The sequence below is a fragment of the Peromyscus leucopus genome, chromosome 1, assembly GCF_004664715.2.
Source record: "Peromyscus leucopus breed LL Stock chromosome 1, UCI_PerLeu_2.1, whole genome shotgun sequence".
NCBI lineage: Eukaryota > Metazoa > Chordata > Mammalia > Rodentia > Cricetidae > Peromyscus > Peromyscus leucopus.
Window position 1 is genome coordinate 23,620,277 of NC_051063.1, and position 22,713 is coordinate 23,642,989.

At 35.9% G+C, this 22,713-nt stretch overlaps 1 protein-coding gene across 7 annotated transcripts in view; it reads right to left on the minus strand.

Moving 5' to 3' along the window:
• Kiaa2026 (KIAA2026 ortholog) overlaps positions 1–22,713 on the minus strand; it is an 83,368-nt gene that overhangs the window by 50,140 nt on the left and 10,515 nt on the right. For 3 of the 7 annotated variants that reach the window (XM_028894623.2, XM_028894616.2, XM_028894608.2), the window contains exon 2: positions 8,001–8,201. The exons of 1 other annotated variant lie outside the window; for it this stretch is intronic. In XM_028894623.2, the coding sequence (XP_028750456.1) occupies positions 8,001–8,201 (201 nt within the window). Of the gene's footprint in view, positions 1–8,000; positions 8,202–13,022; positions 13,657–22,713 lie in introns of those variants that run through there. 3 more of the 7 variants (XM_028894642.2, XM_037205590.1, XM_028894647.2) reach the window with 3 other exon arrangements.

Below are 22,713 nucleotides of genomic sequence, written 5' to 3' on the forward strand. Positions count from 1 at the left end.
TGTAGCTTTGGAACCTGTCCTGGAACTTGCTTTGTAGACCAGGCTGGCCTTGAACTCACAGAGATCCACCTGCCTCTGCCTCCCGAGTGCTGGGATTAAAAAAGCATGTGCCACCACTGCCCGGCTCCAAAAAATCCTGAAACAAAAATTTAAAAACCAAAGATGAGTCAGGTCATTTGAAGATCCTGTTTATTTCATTTGAATTATAGATTCTATTTATTTTACCAATAAATGGAATCTCTATAGACTTATAAACTAAGATAAACAGAATTTCCTCTTTAAAATTCTGTTGTTAGCTATACAAAAGGTTTTGAGTCATTTCCCATAAAATTTAAGTAAGAACTTAAATGTTTGCTGTAAGAGTCTGTATCTGTTAGAATATCAAATATCAAAAAAGACGGCTTACTTACTATGTCTGCCACTGTTTTTGATCAACTTTTTCATTATAACCTTTGACTATGAACTTACTGTAAAATCACTTAGCAGTTAGAAAAATCTTGATATTTATGATGGATTTCAATTTTTAAAATCAGTCAGGGGACATGGCTCAGTAGGTAAAGTCCTCTGAGTTACACATTTATACTGAGAAATGCACGCCTCCTCCCACACACATATCACATACACATTTTAAAAAATTAAAATTCAAGGCTGGAGAGATGGCTCAGCAATAAAGAGTATTTGCCGATCTTGCAGGTAACTTAGTGTTCAGTTCCTAGTACCCAGGGGCAGTTCACAACTGTCTGTAACTCTAGTTCCAAGGGACCAGACACCCTCTTCTAGCCTCCAAAGGAACCAGGTACGTGCATGGTGTACATACATATATGTACGCAAAATATTCATACATTTAAAGATAAATGAAAAACATAATTAAAAAATCAAAAAGTGTAATACTTTGTTTTTTCTCAAAGACTGAATTCACAGGCTGAGTATCTCTATCTGAAATCCTGGGGAAAAAATGTTCTGGATTTCATAGTATTTTCATATGCATAAAATGAAGCATCTTGAAGATGGAATCCAAATTTAAACATTAATTTATGTTGCACATATATCATACACATATTGACTGGAGGTAGTTTTATGGCACTTTAATGAACCTGTGCACTGAATACAACCCATATAAACTTTTTAAATTTGAGTGTAAATTTCATCAGATGTGGGATTTTCCATTTGTGGTGTTATTAGAGCTTACAAGCATCAGATTCTGGAACATTAAAACTTTTAATTTAAATCCAGTATGCTCAACTCCTCTGAAGGAACATTAAATATAGAATAGAGGATACTAATAAAATAATAACAATGATGATGATAATCAATATAGAAAGAGAATTAAAAAGAATCATGGAATCCTGTAGGCAATACACAAATGACTAATACCAATGAATTACTCTTTGTTCTGATAGAGAAAAATCGTGTTTCTTTCTTTTTTTTTTTTTTTTTTTGGTTTTTCGAGACAGAGTTTCTCTGTGTAGCTTTGTGCCTTTCCTGGAACTCACTTGGAAGCCCAGGCTGGCCTCGAACTCACAGAGATCCGCCTGCCTCTGCCTCCCGAGTGCTGGGATTTAAAGGCGTGCGCCACCACCACCCGGCTGAAAAATCATGTTTCTGAAGAGATGGAAACAAAAGCAACCAGTGCTTAGGAGAATGAAAGAGGAAATTTAAGCAGATGAAAAAATAAATGCAACTTGTTTTTGCCTAAAGCAGTGCTAAGTAACCTTTGGCTATTAGGTTAGTAATATGGTAATTGCTGAAATTATTCACCTAATGGAGACACTAAGAACACACATAGAACAGTGAGAAGATGACTTCTTCCAAATTCCACAGCAAGTCAGTGTAAGAGTGTGTGAGTGTAGGGCCTACTTGGCAGGCTAAAGTTAACATCAACTGGGTTACTTTTGGAAGGAAATGTATGAAATGATACATACATTTTGTTAGGTCAGGACCCTAGAAGAGTCACCATGCAGGTGAAACACGCTGCCAACTCTATGTGCACTATGTGAAGTTACTTAAGGAATACTGTTTGCAATGTTACTCCTCATGAACTATTTTTCAGGGGAGGATGTTAGAATCTAGTCATGGACTCTGGATTTACGAAGGAGGGGTGAAGAAGAAAACAAGGTGCATGGTGTCTGTGGGTTTGTTTGCTTGTTTTCTTTGCTGGATATAGAGTCTCACTGATGCAGCAGCCCAGGTTGGCCTGGAGCTCACTATATACCCCAGGCTAACCTTGACCTTGAAGTAATCTCCCATGTCTCCTGAGTGCTGGAATGACAGGTGAGTACCACCGTTCCAGGCTTAAACTAGTTCTGTGGAAACAGGAATGTGGAGTCTTTCAATTGATTCTTAACAATGTGGTGAATAGGGAATGGGATAGCCTTAGTACCTATAGCTCTAGAGATAATGTATGTAATCTACCAGATTTAAGTTTATTTTGTATGTATGAATGTTTTGCTTGCATGTATGTAAACGCACTGCATGTGTACCTAATGCCAGAAGAAGACATTAGGTGCTAAGAATAGAACCTTGGTCCTCTAAAGAACAGCAAGTGCTCTTAACCACTGGAACCATCTCTTCAGGTGTATTCTGTGAGGTCAAGACCAGCATGGGCTATATAGTAAGTTACAGGCCAGTAAAAGGTGTATAGTGAGGTCAGTCTCAAAGAAAAAAAAAAAAAGGAGAGAGAGAGAGACAGAGACAGAGACAGGCAGGTTGAACCTAACCACATTTTGCTGATAAAGACAGACTTTTAAACCAGCTTTCCAAAGATTTGTTTAAAGGCACAGCAGTAAAATAAAATAAAGCAGAGCTCAACAGTTAAGAGTGCTGGCTGCTCTTCCAAAGCTCTTAGATTCAGTTCCCAGCAACCACATGGTGGCTCACATCCATCTACGAGATCTTAAGCCCATGCACACAGAGCATTTCACTGCTTTCTGTTATAAACATGTATATAACATGGTTTAAAAATGTTAACTCTAGATCCTAACCCTTCTGTTTGGGGAAATAAGACTAAGGATCATAAAACCCACAATCACTCATTAAAAATCAAATAAACAAAAAACTGGCCCTTATTTCTTTTTTCTAGATGAGCTTTGTTGTTGTTGTTGTTGTTCCTTTTAGGCCTGGAGAATATTTACCTGGTACTGTATGAAATACTAACAGAAATTCTAACGAGTGTTACTTTAACCATGTATACATAATTCATAAAAAGCACTGCTAATGATGAATGGCTTTACAAAAAAAAATTACATTTGAAAGTACTCTCACTCGTTTTACAAACTTTTAGTGAATGCTTATTAAAGATGAAGGAAGAAAGAAGAAAATATAGACCCCCGTCCTTTCTCAAGAGTTTGCGCCCTTACTCAAGAGTTTGCAATCTAGAAAAAACATAGAAGCTTCAATAAAAAATTATCCATTAAGGAAACACTACAATGTAGGCAAACTGATGGTATGACAAAGGAAAGCTAAGGCATTTGCATTTTAAAATGAGTAATACATATTATATTATAGGAATATTAACCACTAATATCAAATTTATTAGCTAGGTTTTTAACTTATCTGCTAACAACAGTCTCACAGTTAACACAAAAAAGGAATTTAAAGTTAAGTAGGGAATTTACAGAAGCCCTGTAGGGTCAGAGACACAAATTTAAAAGAAGCCACAAATTAACCTAACTATATCTATACACTTCTCCAGGAGAATTAAGACTGACAGTGGTATTTCACACTTCTGAAACTAAGAACCTAGAATAATCAGAAACTCTTACTACCACTTTTGCCAAGATATAAAGTCTCCTATCTCAGACTGCTGCTTGAGTTATCTATACAGTTTCATGTAAGAAATATAGACCTGATCACAAGCCCTCACCTTAGATATGAGTGGGTGTGAGAATTTAAAATTTTTGGCATTTGTCAGGAATGTCAAGATTTGTGTGGGAAAATAGCAAAAGTCTGGAAACCTATAAAAAAAAATGCAGGTGACTATACTCACACTGCTATTTTTTTTTTAAATTTTAAAGGAAGATGATTTTTTATTATTCTTCAACAACCAGACAATCCAGAAGAAATAGACAATTTTTAACTCTACAGTCCACTGAGGCTGGTTACTGAAGAATTGTACATCTGATTATATCACTGACCTGTAAAGGGATTGAATCAATAATAAAATCATACAGTCCTCTGGTGTTCTGTCTATGTTATTATTATGAGACATAAAACAAAATAGAATTCAAATGGCTATCTCTTTGAAGAAATGTATTATTGCTCCAGACCAGCAGTTGTCAGCCTGCATATCATGACCTCTTTTGGGGGTCAAAGCCTTGCTATTTTTGGTTAGAGAATTTCAAAATAGATTATAAAGTCAGAATTTTTATTTTACAGAAATGTAGAAACCACTTACTGTTTTAGTTATGGTGATTTCGAAATCAAAAGATGAGTTAGTTTATATAGGTATGTGAAACAATGACTATTAAAGGATACAGTTTTTGGTAATCTGAACATTAAATTTTATAAAAGGCAATTGTGAGAATATTTTTAATACAATTAAGGTATCAAAACTACTATCTGATAATGTCACATTCTATACTGAGTAAGATAGTAAGATCTCAACACTTGTTCCATAAGACAAAGAAACTAAGACAAAGGAGCACACAAAAAATAAAAATCCAGAATTCATGTAAAGAGAGTCAGTATGTCCTTTTAACACATTCTATTTTCTGAAAGTCTTATGTACTTTTTTGTTCAATAAATGAGGTTTACAAAATGTATACTTTCCTTAAACGGGATCAATCTCACATGCTTGCCCAACAAGCACTTCACCCACTAAGGCTTCTCCCTAGCCCAATTCTGGTTTTAGGAGACAGGATCTGACCCTCACACTCCCTATGTGGCCAACTCCTGATCTTCCAAGTGCTAAGATTAAAGGTTTGCACCACCATACCCAGCTAATTTGTACAATAATGAGTTGTTTTTATAATTAAAAAATCACAAGTAAGTCAGGCGATGGAGGCACACCCTTTAATCCCAGCACTTGGGCAGCAGAGGCAAGTAGATCTCTCTCTGTGTGAGTTCAAGGCCAGCCTGGTCTACAGAGTTAGTTCTAGGGCAGCCAAGGCTACACAAAGAAACCCAGTCTCAAAAAAAAAAAAAAAAAATTTACAAATATGTAGTAACATTTTACTTTAGATGAAGCGTTATCAGATAACATTAATAAACAGACAAAAGGTCACGACACTACATAACTACAAATTTCTACATAATTACAAGTTAAAATGATTTATAATACAAAATATTACTGAGAGAAATTAAAGAAAACTATTACCCAGAAGTTAATCAGTAATATCCATGCAATATTAATCAAAATCCCCTCAGACTTATTTTTTTTTTGTAAAGAAACTCACAGTATTCTAAAATTACATGGAAAAGAAAAGGTCATAGTACAGACAAATTTGAAAATAATAAAAATAAAGTTGGAAGATTCACTTAAATTTCAAAGCTTACTATATAAAGTCTTACATAAACTCAAGTAGTACTCTGCAACAGTATCAAATAAAATAGTCATCAAATTAAGGCAGTAGTAGCATAAATGTATCTATACATAAGTGAGTTTAGAGTGACTCATAAATACATGTTCAATTAACTTCAATAAAGAGAATTCAGTACAAAAAGGATAGGTTGTTTTTTGTTTTTCACAATAAATGATATTGGCACAACTGGCTACCAGTAATGGAAACAGTTTATCCTTTTCTCACACTACACACAAAAGCTAGTTTCAATTAGGTACTGAATATAATCATAAAAACAGAAATACTGGAGGAAAAAATTTCATAACCCCAGTTATATTACAATTTCATATACAAGTAACAAAAAGCCCATTTTTTAAAAAAAAAATCAATCAACTGAATGTCAAAGGTAAGAATTTCTTCTTGAAAAACACTGAAAACACAAAGGTAGAACATAGTTATTTTGTTTTTGTTTTTCAAGACTCAATATCTGTTTAACAGTTTTGGCTCTCCTGGAACTCATTCTGTAGACCAGGCTGACCTCAAACTCAGAGAGATTCAACTCCCTCTGCCTCCTGAGAACTGGGATTAAATGTATGTGCCAAAACTGCCTGGCAAGACACATTTTTGAAGAAGCATCTGCAAGTCATATTTACCTGGCAAAGGACTTGTATCTTGAATACATAAAGAATTATTGCAATTAAATAAGAAAACATATAAGAGTTGGGTGCAGAAGTACATGGGCCACAGAATGGACAATGTTCTGCCATGGCTTATTCTCCTATGTTTATTTGTGGCAAAGGTAATATAAATACACGTACGGCTGAAAAAAAGATGATTTGGGATTGACTTTTCTAGCTTCCTACTATACATTCTCACTTGGATGCTTAAACATTTATCACCATCTCAATCCCTTTCAGTTTTAGAGAAGTTCAAGTTCCTTCCTTTTCAGCTTAAATTTTCATTTCAGCTGTTTTAAAAATCACAGGGTAGTGAACTGCTTCAGAGGACAGGTCCAAGAGCCACCCAAAAACTGTGTGACTTTAGGCAAACCACTTTCTCTGGACTCATGATACAGTCTGACTACACACGTTGAGAGCTAAGCCTGTCTCAGTAAATAAACACTACACTCAGAAGCTTTCTTCCTTGTCACAGCAGTGCCATGAGTACTGTGTGGGGCTATGTGTGCCTCAACTCCTGAGCACAGAAATTAAAGACAAGTGCCACCGTACCCAGCTGTGTTCCATTTTTATTCTTCCCTTCCTCTACTTATATCAAGGAAGGCTTTAAGTTCTGATGCTTCTTCCCAGAACAATTTCTATTTCTGGTAACTAGTAATAGAGGTGTTTTCTTCCAACACATTTTCAATTTTTTGGTTCCTCCCATTCTAATCAATTATGTACTATTATCAGGTTAATTTTAATTCTTTCCCAAAATTCCCATTTCCTATAGTAGAAAAACTCTGAGATGCTGAACAGGGGAAAAATGTGTTTCATAGTTATTTTCCAAATTAATCACTGCTATAAAAAGTATGATTGCTGAAAGTATTATGGCTGAGTTTTAGCCGTACAATTATCAAGCAAGTTACATTTATTAATATAAGAGCAACAAAATGTTTTAAGTTGCCTTCAACTAGTATTAACAAACCCTAATTATATCAGCAAACATTCCTTGCATAGTCTGAGATTTGATCTGGTGTAAAATCATTAGTAAATTACAGAAACTTGAGTTTCACTTACCTCTTGGGGCTCTACTTGCCTTTTGTTACACATAAAATGTTTATAAGGCCATCACTCGATGTTCATGGGCACAAAAATGTACCACTAATTGAGTACAAGACTTTTTTTGAAGAGACTAAAACAAGCAGTTATCCAAGGAGTTAATAATATTACTGCAGGAAATGGCAGAGGTGTATTTATGTTATTCTTCTTTTTTAATCTAAATTTAATTTTTATTTTATGTGTATGGGTGTTTTGACCCCATATATGTACATCATATACATGCCTGGTACCCTCTGAGGCCAGAAGAGGGCACTGGATTCCCTGGAACTAGAGTTAAACAGTTGTAAGCTAACATGAGAATTGAACTTGGATCTTCTGTGGATGCAGCAAGTGCTTCTAGCCACTATTGTCATTCTTAACATCATTATTTCTGGAGTTGGTAATAGTTTAATAGTGTGTGATTATATTCTAAAAACACAAGTGTATATAAAAATTGCTATAATTTGAAGTTCCCTTGGGAATACTAGAAAATTTGAAAATCTTTCATAAAAACTGTTTTAGTATACTGTCAAAATAATTTGTTTTAAAATTTTAAACTACACTTTAAAACAAATTTCACTATGATTCATTAACAATTCATATTTTGTTGACAGTGCATTACTACTAATGCTAAATATGGATTACTACTAAAATGGGACCAAAAATGTGGTACTGGCATATAAATGCAGCTATTCTCTAAAAAGTAATTCTTGGAAATCTGAACATTTAACATTTTAACATTTACCTTTTTTCTTCTTTTGCTCTCAGCTGTTCTTCCTGTCTCAAAACTTGAACCATTATAGACTCAAACACTCCACTTGTCAAACCTGCCAAACTTCGAGGTGTTGACCGGCGCCTTGTTGAAGTACATGCAGTTCCCTTCTCCTCCTCCAATCCATAATAGCCTCTAGATGTAACTGCTATCGTTGTCTTTTCTCTCAAGTGCCTTGGAGAAGAATAAGTCAGTTCACAAGGTCAAATCTTCTGATAAGCAACACACCCCTTCACTAGTACCTTAAGTAGAAGTTCTTTTGCTGACTACTACAAAATATTGAGTTAAACCTTTCTTTGCCACATTCCAGAGTTTTATCTGTTCCACACAAAATTCTAACTTCTTTCATATAAAATTCACTGAGGGATAGTCCCTCCTCTATATTTAAAAAATATAAGCATGAAGCATTAAAATTAAGGACTAAAACACTAATTCTATTAATAAACATTAATAGAAAGCTTTTGTTTGCATTAGGTATCATACTGTTTTATTGATGTATGAGAAAATATACAATGATATAAAAACATTTTGGGAAAAAAGATTTTGATATATAAATAGTTTGGGGAAATTATAAATAAGGACAGCATTATAATATATAGCAATTATATTACATGGGCCCAGAGAGTAAGGAATTATAAGGCCCAAGCAAAACAGCTGCTTAGGAATAACAAACCCTGAAGAGATGAAGTAGAGGTTTGTTTAAATGTGTTTCTACTAAGTGATCTAACCCTGTAACAATAATTGCTTATCAGTACTAATGAAAGAGAATATATTATAAAAATATGAATGAACAATGTAATCTGTCTTCTGACTGAACAGATTCAGATTCAGAATTTAGAACTCTAGAATTCCTCTTCGATCTCAATGCAAATGTGTCCTTCATGATATTTTTATTAACTCACTGAGATACTGGTCTAATGCTCAAAAATAGTATCCCAGCAGTTCATTTAATTGTGCACAAATCACCTTAATGAATTTGAAATAATTAAACGTATTTGTAATAGACTTAAGGATGCAGCTCAGAGGTAGCAAACATAAGACCCAAAGATTGATCTACAGAACTGGAAAAAAAGTCAATAAAAACATATTTACATTAGAAAAGGAAACATTACACTGACCTTGCAAAGTTTTATAGGCTAATCCAACTATTGATTTCTAGGTCTGTATCTATTATACAAACAGTAATTGTAATAAAACAAATCAGGGAAAAGTATCTCTTTTTCTACCTTTGTAAGATATGCCAAATCCTCTGAAAATTCATACATTATTTCTATTTCTATTACTATTACTATTACTATTACTACTACTACTACTACTACTACTACTACTACAACAACAACAACAACAACAACATATACTGTGTTCTGCCTGCATGTATGCCTGCATACCAGAAGAGGGCACCAGATCTCATTACAGATAGTTGTAAGTCACCATGTGGGTGCTGAGAACTGAACTCAGGACCTCTGGAAGAGCAGCCAGTGCTCTTGACCTCTGAGCCATCTCTCCAGCCCCTCATACATTATTTCTACAATGGCAAACTCAAAGTCAGTTCGAAAGGCAATTACTCAAACTACTGCATAATAATTTACATGAGGGTTTTCCTCCCTTGGAGCCCTTTCCACTCTTAGATGTCCTTCTTACTTTTCCTTAATAAATCTACATTCCCTCTGTTTAAACAAACCACACATACGGGGGGGGGGGGAAGGACTTATATGAATTAAATGTTGACTATGGCTATATTTCCCTGCTTTCCTAAAAACTGTCAAAAAGTTAACTGAAACATAAAACTTTACACTATGAGATAAATCAAACTCCTTCCTTTCTTAAACTGTATCCACATCAGTTTATGATTATAAATTAGGATAACTAATAAATCTTACCTTCACTGGTATCTGGATCCTATGAATAGTCTACTAAATTATTGTACTACTGTTTTGTTTTCTGTTACAAGGAGATGACATTAACTGATTTATAGCTTCTCACAGGATAACAGTTTTCTAATAACAACAAATTTGGGCTCATTTGGTGTGCTATTTCAGGCTGCTGTTATCATTTTTTAAAAATTAGCTTTTTAATTAAAAATTTACATTTATTGTGTACTGGGGGAATGCACATGCCATACTATGCCTGTAGAGATTGGAGGATTGCTTAAGTGTCAGGACATTCTTTCTACCTTTAAATAAAATTTTACATTTATTTCCTTATTGTCTGTGTACACAGACAGGTATATGTGGAGGTCAGAGGACAACTTGGGGAAGTTGGTTCTTTCCTTCCACCACAGGGAATCCAAGGAATGAACTCTGGTTATTAGACTTGTAGCAAGTACCTTTAGCTGCTGAGCCATCTCCAAGGCCCAGATTATGATAATTAACATACCAGAGAATATAAACCATTCATCTAAAAGACTAGGTATGTGTATATGCACTCACTGAAAAAGACATCATTATATGCTAAGTGTAAAATTAACCTACAAACACCACAAATATAAATGACATCTAGAAGTATGTGTGCTTGTGTATACATGAGTCCCAACTCTTAACCTAGATTACTACAGATGCTTCATGACAAGGCTTTTTCCTTTCATTCTGCTCTATTGATACAGAAACCTGTGCAGTAAGTACTTTTAAAAGCTGCTTGCAATATGTCATTACCTTGCTGTCTCCTCCAAAATCTTCCAGTCATACTTAGAGCACATGTGACATTCTTATAAACTCTAAGACCTAGTGTGATATGGTCCTTACCTCCTTAAGGCCTCTAAGTCTTTGTTCTCTGCATTCCAGCCATTCTTCCATCTATTCTCAAGCTAAACCAACACATCTACTTCCCTGGAATCTTTGTGCTCCATTCTTCTTCCATAAAAATACTCTTTCGCAAATATTCATGTGTAGATCTGTCATTTCAACCATATTTCAATTGCCACCAAATCTGATAGGGTTTTCTCTGATTGTGATATTTATTAACAGCTCCCCTATCACTCTATGCCCTTATATTGGTTTCTTTGTCTTTTACTTATCACCACACTGTGTTAATCAGCATTTATTTAAAATTGTCTATGCTCCCCCACAACCAGCCCCCTAAAAATGTTCAGGGATCTGTGCCAAATAGGAAGCAGAAAAGACTCTAAGGGCCAGAGGTGATAGATGATTCCAAGGAAACAGGGTCTTTGAGACACAACAAGACTGAAGCAGACATAAACTCACAGAGAATGCGGCAGCACACACAAGGCCTACACAGGCTCAATTCAGATGGGGGTCCCAGCACTGAGAGGAAAATTGAACATGGGATCACACTCAACCAAGAAACTATCTGCAACTGATATCTGCTAGCACTTCAGGGTAGGCCCCATGCCCAAGAGAAGTTAGCCAACACAAAACAGATTCAATAGTATTTTTTCCACAGACTTTTTGTCTCATTTTGCTTTGTTTGGGCATTTTTTGTATTATGGTTTTTTGCTTGTATAATTTAGTTTCCGTTTTTGTATGGATTTTATGTGTGTGTCTGTTTCTTGATTTCCTTTATTTCTTTAAAGAGAAAGGGAGGAAAAAAGGACATAAAATTGCATTTGTAGGGAGGTGGGAAGGATCTGGAAGAGGATAAACATGATCAAAATATATTGCATGAAAAAATTTTCAATTAAAAAATAATTATTTATCCCCCAACCAGAAGGAAAGAGCCAGGAATATAAGAGACCTGTCTCCCCTTATTGACTGTACTTTCTGATTCTGAACTATAGTATGTATATATGTGTACATGTGTGTGAATGCATGTTTAAATATCTTTAAAAGTCAAAATGTTTCACATTTTTCAGTTACAAGTAAATTTAAAACTCCAATCGATGTTATTTGTCCACAGTAAGAATCCTGATTAAACATGTTATTTGGTTTTTATTCATTAGAGAATAAAATGCCATGAAGATTAAAAAAACTCACCTCACCTCCAATCAGAAGTGTCACATATCTAGGACTATATAAACACACTAAAATAAGTCTTCCCTTAAAAAACAAACAAAACCAACAAAGAAAACCCAAGCTCTTTTCTTCCTATGAGGAAAATTATTCCATGAAATCAATGTCAGTAGTTTGAAAATAATATACTGCCAACTATACACAAAACCTTGGCAATAATTATAGGTGACTCACTGAGTTTTTGTCATCATTCTATTGTTTTTTTCCTTAAAATCATAAAATGTCTATGCTAACACATTCTGAATTTCAGAATTCAGACACTAAATTCTACTTACAATTACTGAAACAAGTATTAACAAGAAGCAAATTGATGGTAAGTAATCAATACTTAAAACTAATATATAATATACTTTATATTTACTTATAATCAATACAAACAGATACTGCCTCCTATTAAAAACAAGTATTTAGGAATGTTTCCATTATTATGTGAGGACTTTTTGTCTGATATTATTAAAAGCAATATGAATGTCATTAATAGTACAACTATTTGTATGGAAGTAAAGCTCAAAAGTAGAGAACATATTTAGCATGCACAAGGCCCTGTGCTCAATACACACACACACACACACACACACACACACACACACACACAATCTGCATTTATAACCTAGAAATAAAATTATCTAATCTGTTTAATATTCTAAGTGAAAAGTTTCACTTTGTTAAAAGTTCATTTTAAAAAAAAAAAAAAAAAAAAACATTAAAATTCAACTCTAACCCTATAAGCCCCAAGGCCCTAGCAAGAAAGGACATGTAAAAGACAGTGAGTGATAACTAATGCAGGGACTATGTACAAATGTGCACACAAGGCTAAGAGAAGCTAGGAAGAAACGATGAAGTGTTCCTGGATCAGCCATAACAAGGAGTTACTCCCACTCTAAGCCTAAAAGAGGAAGAGAAGGGACCGGGGACTAGTTATTAGATCAAGAGAGCTATAACTAAAGAAGAGAACCACACAATGACTGAGCATAGTTACTGACAACCTGCAGGCCAGGAAAGAGGAAGATGTTAAAGTAAATACTCCTACCTCTCGGTCCTCCTGTCAGTGCCTTCCATTGGCTGAACCCAATCAGAAGTCAGGGGACAAGGCAGACCAGTTGATGCAGTCCTGAGAAATCAGCCTCCTGGGGCACAGAGCAGAGTATACAAGGGTGGAGAACGCATTTGGAGAAGCATATGATGACTAACAGCACAGCACAACCTGAGCATTAGTTTTCAAGAACAACTGAATGAAATTAGAAAAGACAGATTTACTAGGGACTTCAACAAAAACTTAGGCACATTTGATAGATAAGCAATGTAGGCATTGCAGCTGGAGGTGTACTCTAAATGTGAGTACCTTTATGAGCACTGAGCTGCACCAATCGTTAAAACCCAGCATCCAAATAAGCCTAGCATAAAAGAAGTTTTTCAAATATCTCAAACAGCCAAGTATTAAACCAAACCTTGACAAACAAATCACAATGCTCTCATAAAAATAATTTTTGTGTTATTAATGCTTAGAGAAATTCTTACATGCAATTTATAAATAAGTATAAACATACTATAGAATACAGACTCTTTTTTTCCTCCTCCAAAGATCAGCTTATAAAAGTTTAGAGACCTGACAATGTCTTGGTGAAACCAATCATTTTGTACATAATATATGCTAAAAAAAAAAAGTTTGGAGACTACTGCTTTTATCTTTAAGCTACTTAATATCCAAGATTTTTTTTTCAGAAAAAGAAACCATCTGCAGGAAAACACTAATCACAAACTATAGTTATTTTCTACTCTTCTTTCCCTTTTGTTTCCTCAGTCATTCTTCTTACTCCCTGTGAAATTCTCAACTCACTCAGAAAAGAAGTACCTTGTCTTGACTTTCATTTGCTTGAACATAATTCAGCTTCTTCTCACTAGTCATGAAAATAAGCTGGAACTCAAAATGCATTTACAGCTTTTCTTATTGCCCTTGGCCAACTTTTCTATCCCCTCCATTCAGCTTCTCTTCAATCTTAGCCTACAGACCCTCTGCTCATATACTTCTACTACTAAAGCACTACTGTTAATAACAAAACAAAGCCTTGCAGTTTCTTTTCTAGCTATAAACAACTGGGTTCAACCTATACTAAGATTATCTCTTTGAAGGTAGTTAACATCCTCTTTTGTGCCCATAACAGCCACTTCTAATGCCATCATCATGTAAAAGCTTCACCCTACTGCCCACTAGAACTTAGTAAGGTGGTTCTTAAGTAAAATATCCATTAATTTCTGCTTTTGAAAAACCAAGGCTAGCTGAATTTAGAGACATGTCTTAATGTTTCAATGAAAATGTCTCTGACCTAAAAACAATCAGTCCACAGGTTTTCAATATTTGTACTTCATGAATTCTTTTGTGCGCTCCTTTAGCATAAAATCATGTCCAAGTCTGATTAAAAACAGCCACTCCCCTTGAAGCTATCCAAACCTAAACTGCTAGTCCTTGTGTTCACACCTCAGTCTACCAGAACTTGGCAACTACCTGCACATACTCCACTGAACCCTTCTTCCCAGTGTTCTTGTTATGAAACTGATGGGATAGTTTCCAGTTTGTATTTTACTCAAGCTCTCTTTTATCTAGTCACTCTTTTCTCAAGACCATTAACTGTAACTTAACACAAGACTTTTGGGGATAGGTAAGTAGAGGGAATATCTATTCATACAATTCAAATTCATTCAGGTATCTACTTAACAATAAAGATTCAACAATAAATATACTGACAATTTGTATATATGAAATTAAAGGTATAAGTATCAAAGATGATTGATACATTCAGGTTGAAACAATGGTGACAGCACCACCACCAACAACAACAACAAAAAATCTAAAACTCCCAAAGGAAAACTAAGAGATTTGGGTTAGAAATTGTTAGCATTTGAGGTAGCAAAACTAAGTAGAAAAATTCTACGGACAGAAATAAACTATTTTTTAAAAGGGAGAGAGGTCTTAAAATACTGACCTGGAAATCTTATGATAAGCAATGCCATGGAAAATAAGTAATGTATCTAGAGGACTAAATAAAGAAACATAAGCTCTAAAGGCACAATTGCAGGAATTACCTACAGATTAAAAAAAAAAAAAAACAGCAAAAGAACACTGAAAAGATGGGTTAAGGCATAACTTAAAAATGCAAAAAAACGAGACCAAAAGTTTAATTGTTAAGTGATCTAAACTCTTAATTTTCCAAAGAGACCAATAAAGAACAAAGTGAAAGCCAAGGATTGAGAAAGAGGGTATTCAGTTATTAGTAAAAGTCAAAACAACCTGAGTAGGAACTAACTTCAAAGACCCTTACAAGCTAAACATTTCTATGCCTTGGACATTTTCAGAAACAGCAGCAGATAAATAAACATACTACCCCAAACTGAAGACAGACCATTCTAAGTTTTTAAAACAATTAAATCTATGTCTTGATTTTATTTGAATTTAAGATTCATTGGTAAAAAAGTTCTCTTTTATATAAAAATGTGTTTGAAAAATACCTTACCAAACTTGACAAGTTTGATTTTTGGTTAGCTAGGGCTGCTTGCGCAAACATATTACTACTACTTAGAGCTAATCCTTGCTACACAGAGTAATTTAACAGGTCTCAGTGCAGGTTGCAGACAAACATAAACAAGCTCATTAAGTGAGTTAATAACTCATTGTCCAAATATATTGGTGCTATCTAAAAGATACTTGAGGCAGGTAGATATATTAGCTTCCTCGCCCTGGCTCTTCTCTATATCTACCAAGCAGCAATAAGGCTTTGAAATAGATTGTAAATTCTTGAAACTTTCAGATTTAGATAACGGCACAAAGACACAGAGGAAAAACCATCAAGTTTTACCTTTGTCAACATGTAACAAAGTAACAAGTCTAACAAAAATATAGGAACCCAGCAAAGCTAAAAAACAAAATTAAAATTAAGAGGATGTGGCAACTGAATATTGTGATATCTACAAAAAATACCTAATGCTTCAACTGTTCTTTTCCTCTTTCATTTCACAAACGGGAATAATACTATTTCTATTCTCTACAAACCAGTAATTTGTATGGTTTTCTCGTATATTTCTTGGGCCAGTGAACCAAAACATGGGATTTTTTTTTGTTTGTTTGTTTTGGTTTTTTTTTTTCCAAGACAGGGTTTCTCTGTGTAGTTTTGGTGCTTGTACTGGATCTTCCTCTGTAGACCAGGCTGACCTCGAACTCACAGAGATCCACCTGGCTCTGCTCCCCCCCCCCCCCCAGTGCTGGGTTTAAAGGTGTTCGAGACCGCTGCCCAGCTAACATGGGTTTTTACAAATGTGGAATCCATTGAATTACTAAAAAGACACACTTGTTACAGAAAAAGAAAAGAAAAGCAACTGCAGGGAGGAACAGACAACTTGTCTCAGCAGAGAACCCATTTTACCAGCTATTAAAGGACGCCAGGAGCTGAAGAAGTGCCTCAATTAGTTAAAAGCACTTGCTCTGCAAACATGAGGGCCTGAGTCTGACCATGAACCCCAGGTTAGACAATCCGGGTGGGGTGCTAGGTAGCTGTAAACCCAATACTGCGGAGACAGGAGGATCCCTAGGGCTTGCTGGCCAGCTAGTCTAGGCCTGTCTCAAAAGGGATGGGCAGTGTTCCTGAGGATGACACCCAAGTTGTCCTTTGGCCTCTAGACATGTAAGTAGAGTACACATGCATGTATATTCTCTCTCTCTCTCTTATTCTCTCTCTCTCTCTCTCTCTCACACACACACACACACACACACACACACACACACATACACACACACAAATAAATTTAAAGTCACAAAAATAAATACATCAACAAATGAAGAAAAATCAGCAACAGAGTGGAGAGTTCAAAATACACTACAGATGTTATCATAAAGATAGTATTTTAAATCAATAAAGAAAAGTGATGTTGCTACAACTGGCTGCACATGAGAAAAACAAAACAGCTGGAATTCAACTTCATTTCTTGACTAACAAATCCTAGATAGATCCATTCATTTTTTTCATTTTATTTATGTCTTCATTCAGCATTAGTTAAATGCTTATAGGTAGTGTGGCTATGTATGGTACAGCTGCTACAGTAAAGATACATAAAATCAAAGTAAACAAACATATACGTAAGTTCTAAGTTACATACTCTTAGTTCAGTCAAGAATAATTTCTCTGAGGAAGTGACAGGGGAGCCAACCATGCAAAAAACAAATCCAAATAGGAAAACAAAAACAACAACAACAAAAAACTTAGGAATATGTGTTCAAAAAAACAAACAAAAAAGACCAAGTACAAAGGTCAAGAGGTGAGAAATAGTTTAGGGGGTGGTGAGATGGCTCAGCATGTAAAGAGCTCATGTGGTGGAAGGGGGGCGCTGACTCCCCAGTTTGTCTCCTGACCTCCACTCTAGAGCCATAGCACACTCACCCAAACACCAAATAAATAACGGAAAGGGGGGTGGGTTAGTGTGTAGGTCGTCTGGCAGGTATATAGGAGGAACAGAGTTAAATTCTTTAACATACCCAAAATGTCAGTGAAGCACTTATCTGTAAGAGTACTTAATGATTTCTCTTAATGTATATTTTTTAATGGTTGATGGATAGAAAGTGGATTCAAAGGAAAAAGCAGAAATTAGGAAACTACAGGTAAGAAATGGTAATCGCTGGAACTTCAGTGGCAACATTAGAAACCCACAAGCTCAGAAATGCTATTTTTTTTTTTTTTTTTTTTTTTTTTTTTGGTTTTTCGAGACAGGGTTTCTCTGTGTAGCTTTGCGCCTTTCCTGGAGCTCACTTGGTAGCCCAGGCTGGCCTCGAACTCACAGAGATCCGCCTGGCTCTGCCTCCCGAGTGCTGGGATTAAAGGCGTGCGCCACCAACGCCCGGCTCAGAAATGCTATTTTTAATAAGGGAAATAAATGAACTGGAGGAAACTTGAAAAACACAAGTTTTTTTGGCCAGAGCTACATAGGCTTAGCAACAGTAAAACTATAATCACTACCATAACAAAACAAGCCACAAGTACAAGTTTCAACATGTCTGAAATGGTTATTACATACCAATTAGAGATAGGAAATAATTGTAGCCTCAAAACAGTAAGAGACCCTATGGCTGGGAAAAGGAGATACTGTTTATTTACTTAAGTGCACATGTGTGTGCAATATACATATGTGTGCAAGTGCCATGCCTGTGTGTAGAACTGTGGAGGGCAGAAGTTGATATCTAGTGTAGTTCTCATTGCCTCCCCCTATTTTCAAAGACAGGATCTCTCACTGAACCTGGAGCTCACTAACTGGCTGGACTGGTTGGTCTGTTAAGCTCCTCACCATCCTCCCATCTCTGTTTCCCAGCCCTGGGATTTCAGGAATACACTGTCACACCCAATTTTTATGTGGGTGCTGAGGTTCTTAGCTTATACAGTAAGTACTACCCCTTAAACCAACTCCCTAGTCACGTAGACTTCTTAGAAAAATTTTACTTTCTTCTTATACTATTTAGCTTTTGTTAGCAGATATACACACCATTTCTTAAACCAATAAACAATTAACAAAGCAAACATTAATCACTGGATTGCTAATTATTCAACACACATTAGATACATTTCAATCACTTTCTTTAGATTTCCTTAATAGCTATTTTATGTGTTTTCCTATTGGTTTGGTTTTTTTGAAACAGGGTCTCATTATGTAACTCTAGCTAGCCTAGAACTCACTGTGTAGACAAGGCTGCTCTCGAACTTAGAGATCATCTCTCTTGGCCACTTGAGTACTAGGATTAAAAGCATGGGCCACCATGCCTTGCCTATGTTATTTCTTTTCTTTTTTTTAAATAAGATTGCAAATACTGTCAGTCCTACAATGCTAGGTCTCCAACTGGCCCTGTTCCTTGAAATTCCTTATACTCTTTTCCTCCTAGCCTGTCTCTCAATAGACTCCCTTTTTCTCATTCCCTACATCTTTTGGCAACACAGCACAGTGGTTAAACACTGTTTTAAACCAAACCACCTGCAGTCATACCCAGGTCCTACCACTAATTAGTCTGAGAAAACTAATCTTTAAGTGGCCCAATTTTTCCATTTGTAAAACAGCTCATGAAATCAGTAACTATTTTTTTAAAGATTTCATTTTATGTATATGTGTGAGTGCCTGCATGTAGACATGTGTACCATATGTGTGTCAGTGCCCAACAAAGCCAGAAGATGGTATTGGATGCCCCAGAACCGGAGTTCCAGATAGTATTGAGCCACCTGCTGTGGGTGCTGGGACCTGAAATGGGATCCTCTGCAAAAAGACCTGGTGCTTTTAATCTCTGAGTCATCTCTGTGGCCTCCCAATAATTATCTTAAGAACAATGGACGTAAAGCCCTTCAAACAACGTAGCAGTGACAATAAATGTTAACTGGTTAAAATGTAATTTCAAAACTTTTGCTGGAATTCTGTATATTAAAGGCAACCAAGACAGACTCTTTATCTAGCGCTTGCTCTAGACAAGTGGTTCTTAACTTGTGGGTCATGACCCCTTTGGGAATTGAATGGCTCTTTCACAGGGGTTGTATATCAGATATTTACAATTCATACAAGTAGCAAAATCACAGTTATGAAGTATTATGGTTGGGGGGGGGGTCCCAAAACATGAGGAACTGTATTAAAGGGTGGCAGCATTAGGAAGGTTGAGAACCACTGCTCTAGACTGATACACTAACCATGAGAGTACTGTTACAAATTAGAATGAAGTAATGAAAACACTAGAAACTTTAAAGATTTCATTACTTTGTGTGACATGAAATTTCAAAAAACATATTTGTAAGGTATAGTTTTACTTTTAATTCTTTAAAAACCATCATGGCTTGATTAAGGCATCAACTTAGTTTTTAATGAGTCAGGCTGAGTTCGTCAAAGTGGTTTTCTCTTCTTTCTTAGCAGCTCTATTAGTTATTTTTCTTATTTATGTAAAGAAATCTCTGATAAAAGCAACTTAAGGAAGTGAGGAATATTTGGCTCACAGTTTGAGGGTACAGTCCATCATGGCAGGCAAAGTATGTCAGCAGGAACATGAGACTACTAATCACATTGGATCCTCAGTCAGGAAGCTGAGAGAAATGAATGCTGCTTCAGCTCACTTTCTCCTTTTTATTCAGTCTAGACTCTAGCCCACATTAATCATACACTACTTTCTTTTAAGAAAGGGCCTCACTGCATCGCTCATGCTGGTATCAAACTTGAGATCCTCCTGCTTCTACCTCTAAAGTGCTCTAGCCCACATTAATCATATACTACTTTCTTTTTTAAAAAAGTCCTCACTGCATCACTCACACTGGTATCAAACTTGAGATCCTCCTGCTTCTACCTCTGAAGTGCTGGTATCAAAAGCAAATACCATCTCCAGCTCACACTACTTTTTATTATATACACACTTGTCTGTCTCTCTTATTTTCTCCTTCCCTCTCTCTTTCTGTAGTATGGACAGCTGAACCCACCAGCACCTTGTATAAATGAGGCAAGTTTAGTATTATTTGCTATCCCATCCATCCCAGGCAGGGTCTCACTCAAATGCCTAGGTTGACCTAATTTCAAACTTGAATTTTATCAGGTTTCTAAAACTGTATCCATTCCTTGCGGGAGAGAGTATGGAGCCTCTTTACAACCCAACAAGTAATTACAGAATTCCTTTGTTTTTAAAGAGTCTCCTACTTTTTAATTTCAAGTGAATATTCACAAAAGTTAAATAGCAGCAAACCAAGTAGAAAAAGTTTCTGTGCTCACAGTTTATATTCTACTGAGAGGAGAGAAATATACTATATGTAACATAAACTGAATGACATTATGTGTTAGGTTGCAAAACAAAACAAAAACCTATTAAAAACAAAGCACATTAAAGGTGATAATAATCTGGAAGAGGAAAATTATTTAAGAAAGAAGGGTTAGGAAATTCTAGATAAGGTAGCATCAGGAAAGAAAATAAGGGAGTCAGAAATGAAGATATCTGTAGTATATTCCCAAATACAAGCACAAATATTCAAAGCAAATATTAAACATGTCTTCAGTTTTGTTATTTTCTAATATTTTCATCTTCAAATTTAAAATATTCAGATATGTCAAAAATGTTTTTGTAACTGCAGGAGAAGTATGTAATGAGTTTGTAAATAGCCCGTTGCTTTCTGTGTGAAATGAAGTGGACTCTTCCTTTTGAGGACAAACATGAAAAATACTCTGAACTGTCTCTTGAGGAACTGTCTATTTAGTAAAATTTTAAAAGAAAGCATTTTTTTTTTTTATTTTCTATTTTTTTGGATTTTAATCTGCCTCCACAATCAAGCACTAGGATCTAAAGCATGCTCCACAACTCTGGTATAGTATTTTGTTTCAGTTTTGTTTTTTTTTTTTGTTTTTTCCTGGGTAGGGCCTCACAGAGCCTTGAATGCCTTGAACAGCTTATTCTGTCTTGACTTCCAGGTGCTGGAGTTATAGGCATGAGTAATCAGGCCTGTCTGAAAAGCAATTTTAAAGACAAAAATATTAACCAGTAAGACTGCTTGGCAGGTAAGTCTGACAACCTGAGTTTGATTCCTATGACACACATGATGGAAAGAGCTGACTTCCCCAAGCTATTCTCTGACCTCTACATGCTTACTATTGTGTATGTGTGCACACATGCACATAAACATATAAATAAATACAGTAAGAATTAATATAGAAAATAAAAACAAAACATATGAAATGCTCCTGAGAGAATAGTATTCTGAGTGCATATTTTAGGGAAAAGTTTTTTGTTTTTTTTTGTTTTTGTTTTTTTTTTTTTTTTTTTTTTTTTTGGTTTTTCGAGACAGGGTTTCTCTGTGTAGCTTTGCGCCTTTCCTGGGACTCACTTGGTAGCCCAGGCTGGCCTCGAACTCACAGAGATCCGCCTGGCTCTGCCTCCCGAGTGCTGGGATTAAAGGCGTGCGTCACCACCGCCCGGCTAGGGAAAAGTTTTTTAATGTCAACCAAAAAGGCTGAGAATATACACTACCACAGAAGTAATATATTATGCTAGTAAATTGTAATTTCTTCCTTTAAAAAAAACTTGTGTACATGTGCATGTTTGTGTGTATGTATGAGTTAGTGCAAACATGCAGGCCAGAGATCAAGGCTGGGTGTCTTTCTCCATCACTCTCTGTCTTAATATTTTGGCAAGAGTTACTTATGTGTACAAGCACCAGGTATGCACACACATACATGTATGTATGTATGTGCATGTATGTATGTGCATACCTGGTGCTAATGAAGGCCATAAAAGGACATTGGATCTTCTGGAACTAGAGGTATAGATGGTTGCAGAATCACCATGCAGGTGCTTGGTATCAATCAAACCTGGGTCCTCTGCAACTGCAACACGTGCTCTTAACCACCAAGCCATCTCTCCAAGCCTTCCTACCTTGTTTGGAGGCAGGGTCTCTCTCCCTGAACCCAGAGCTTACCAGCTGGCTACATTGGCTTGCCAGAAAGCCTTGGCAACCTGCCTGTCTCTACATCTCCTCACCTCTCTCCCAGTGCTACCATATACAGCTTTTACAAAAGCATTGGAAAGTCGGGTGGCCTTGGCACACACCTTTAACCTAAGCACTTGGGAGGCAGAGGCAAGAGGATCTCTCTGAGTTTGAGGACAGCCTGGGCTACAGAGTGAGTTCCAGGAAAGGCACCAAAGCTACATGAAGAAACCCTGTCTCAAAAAACAAAACAAAACA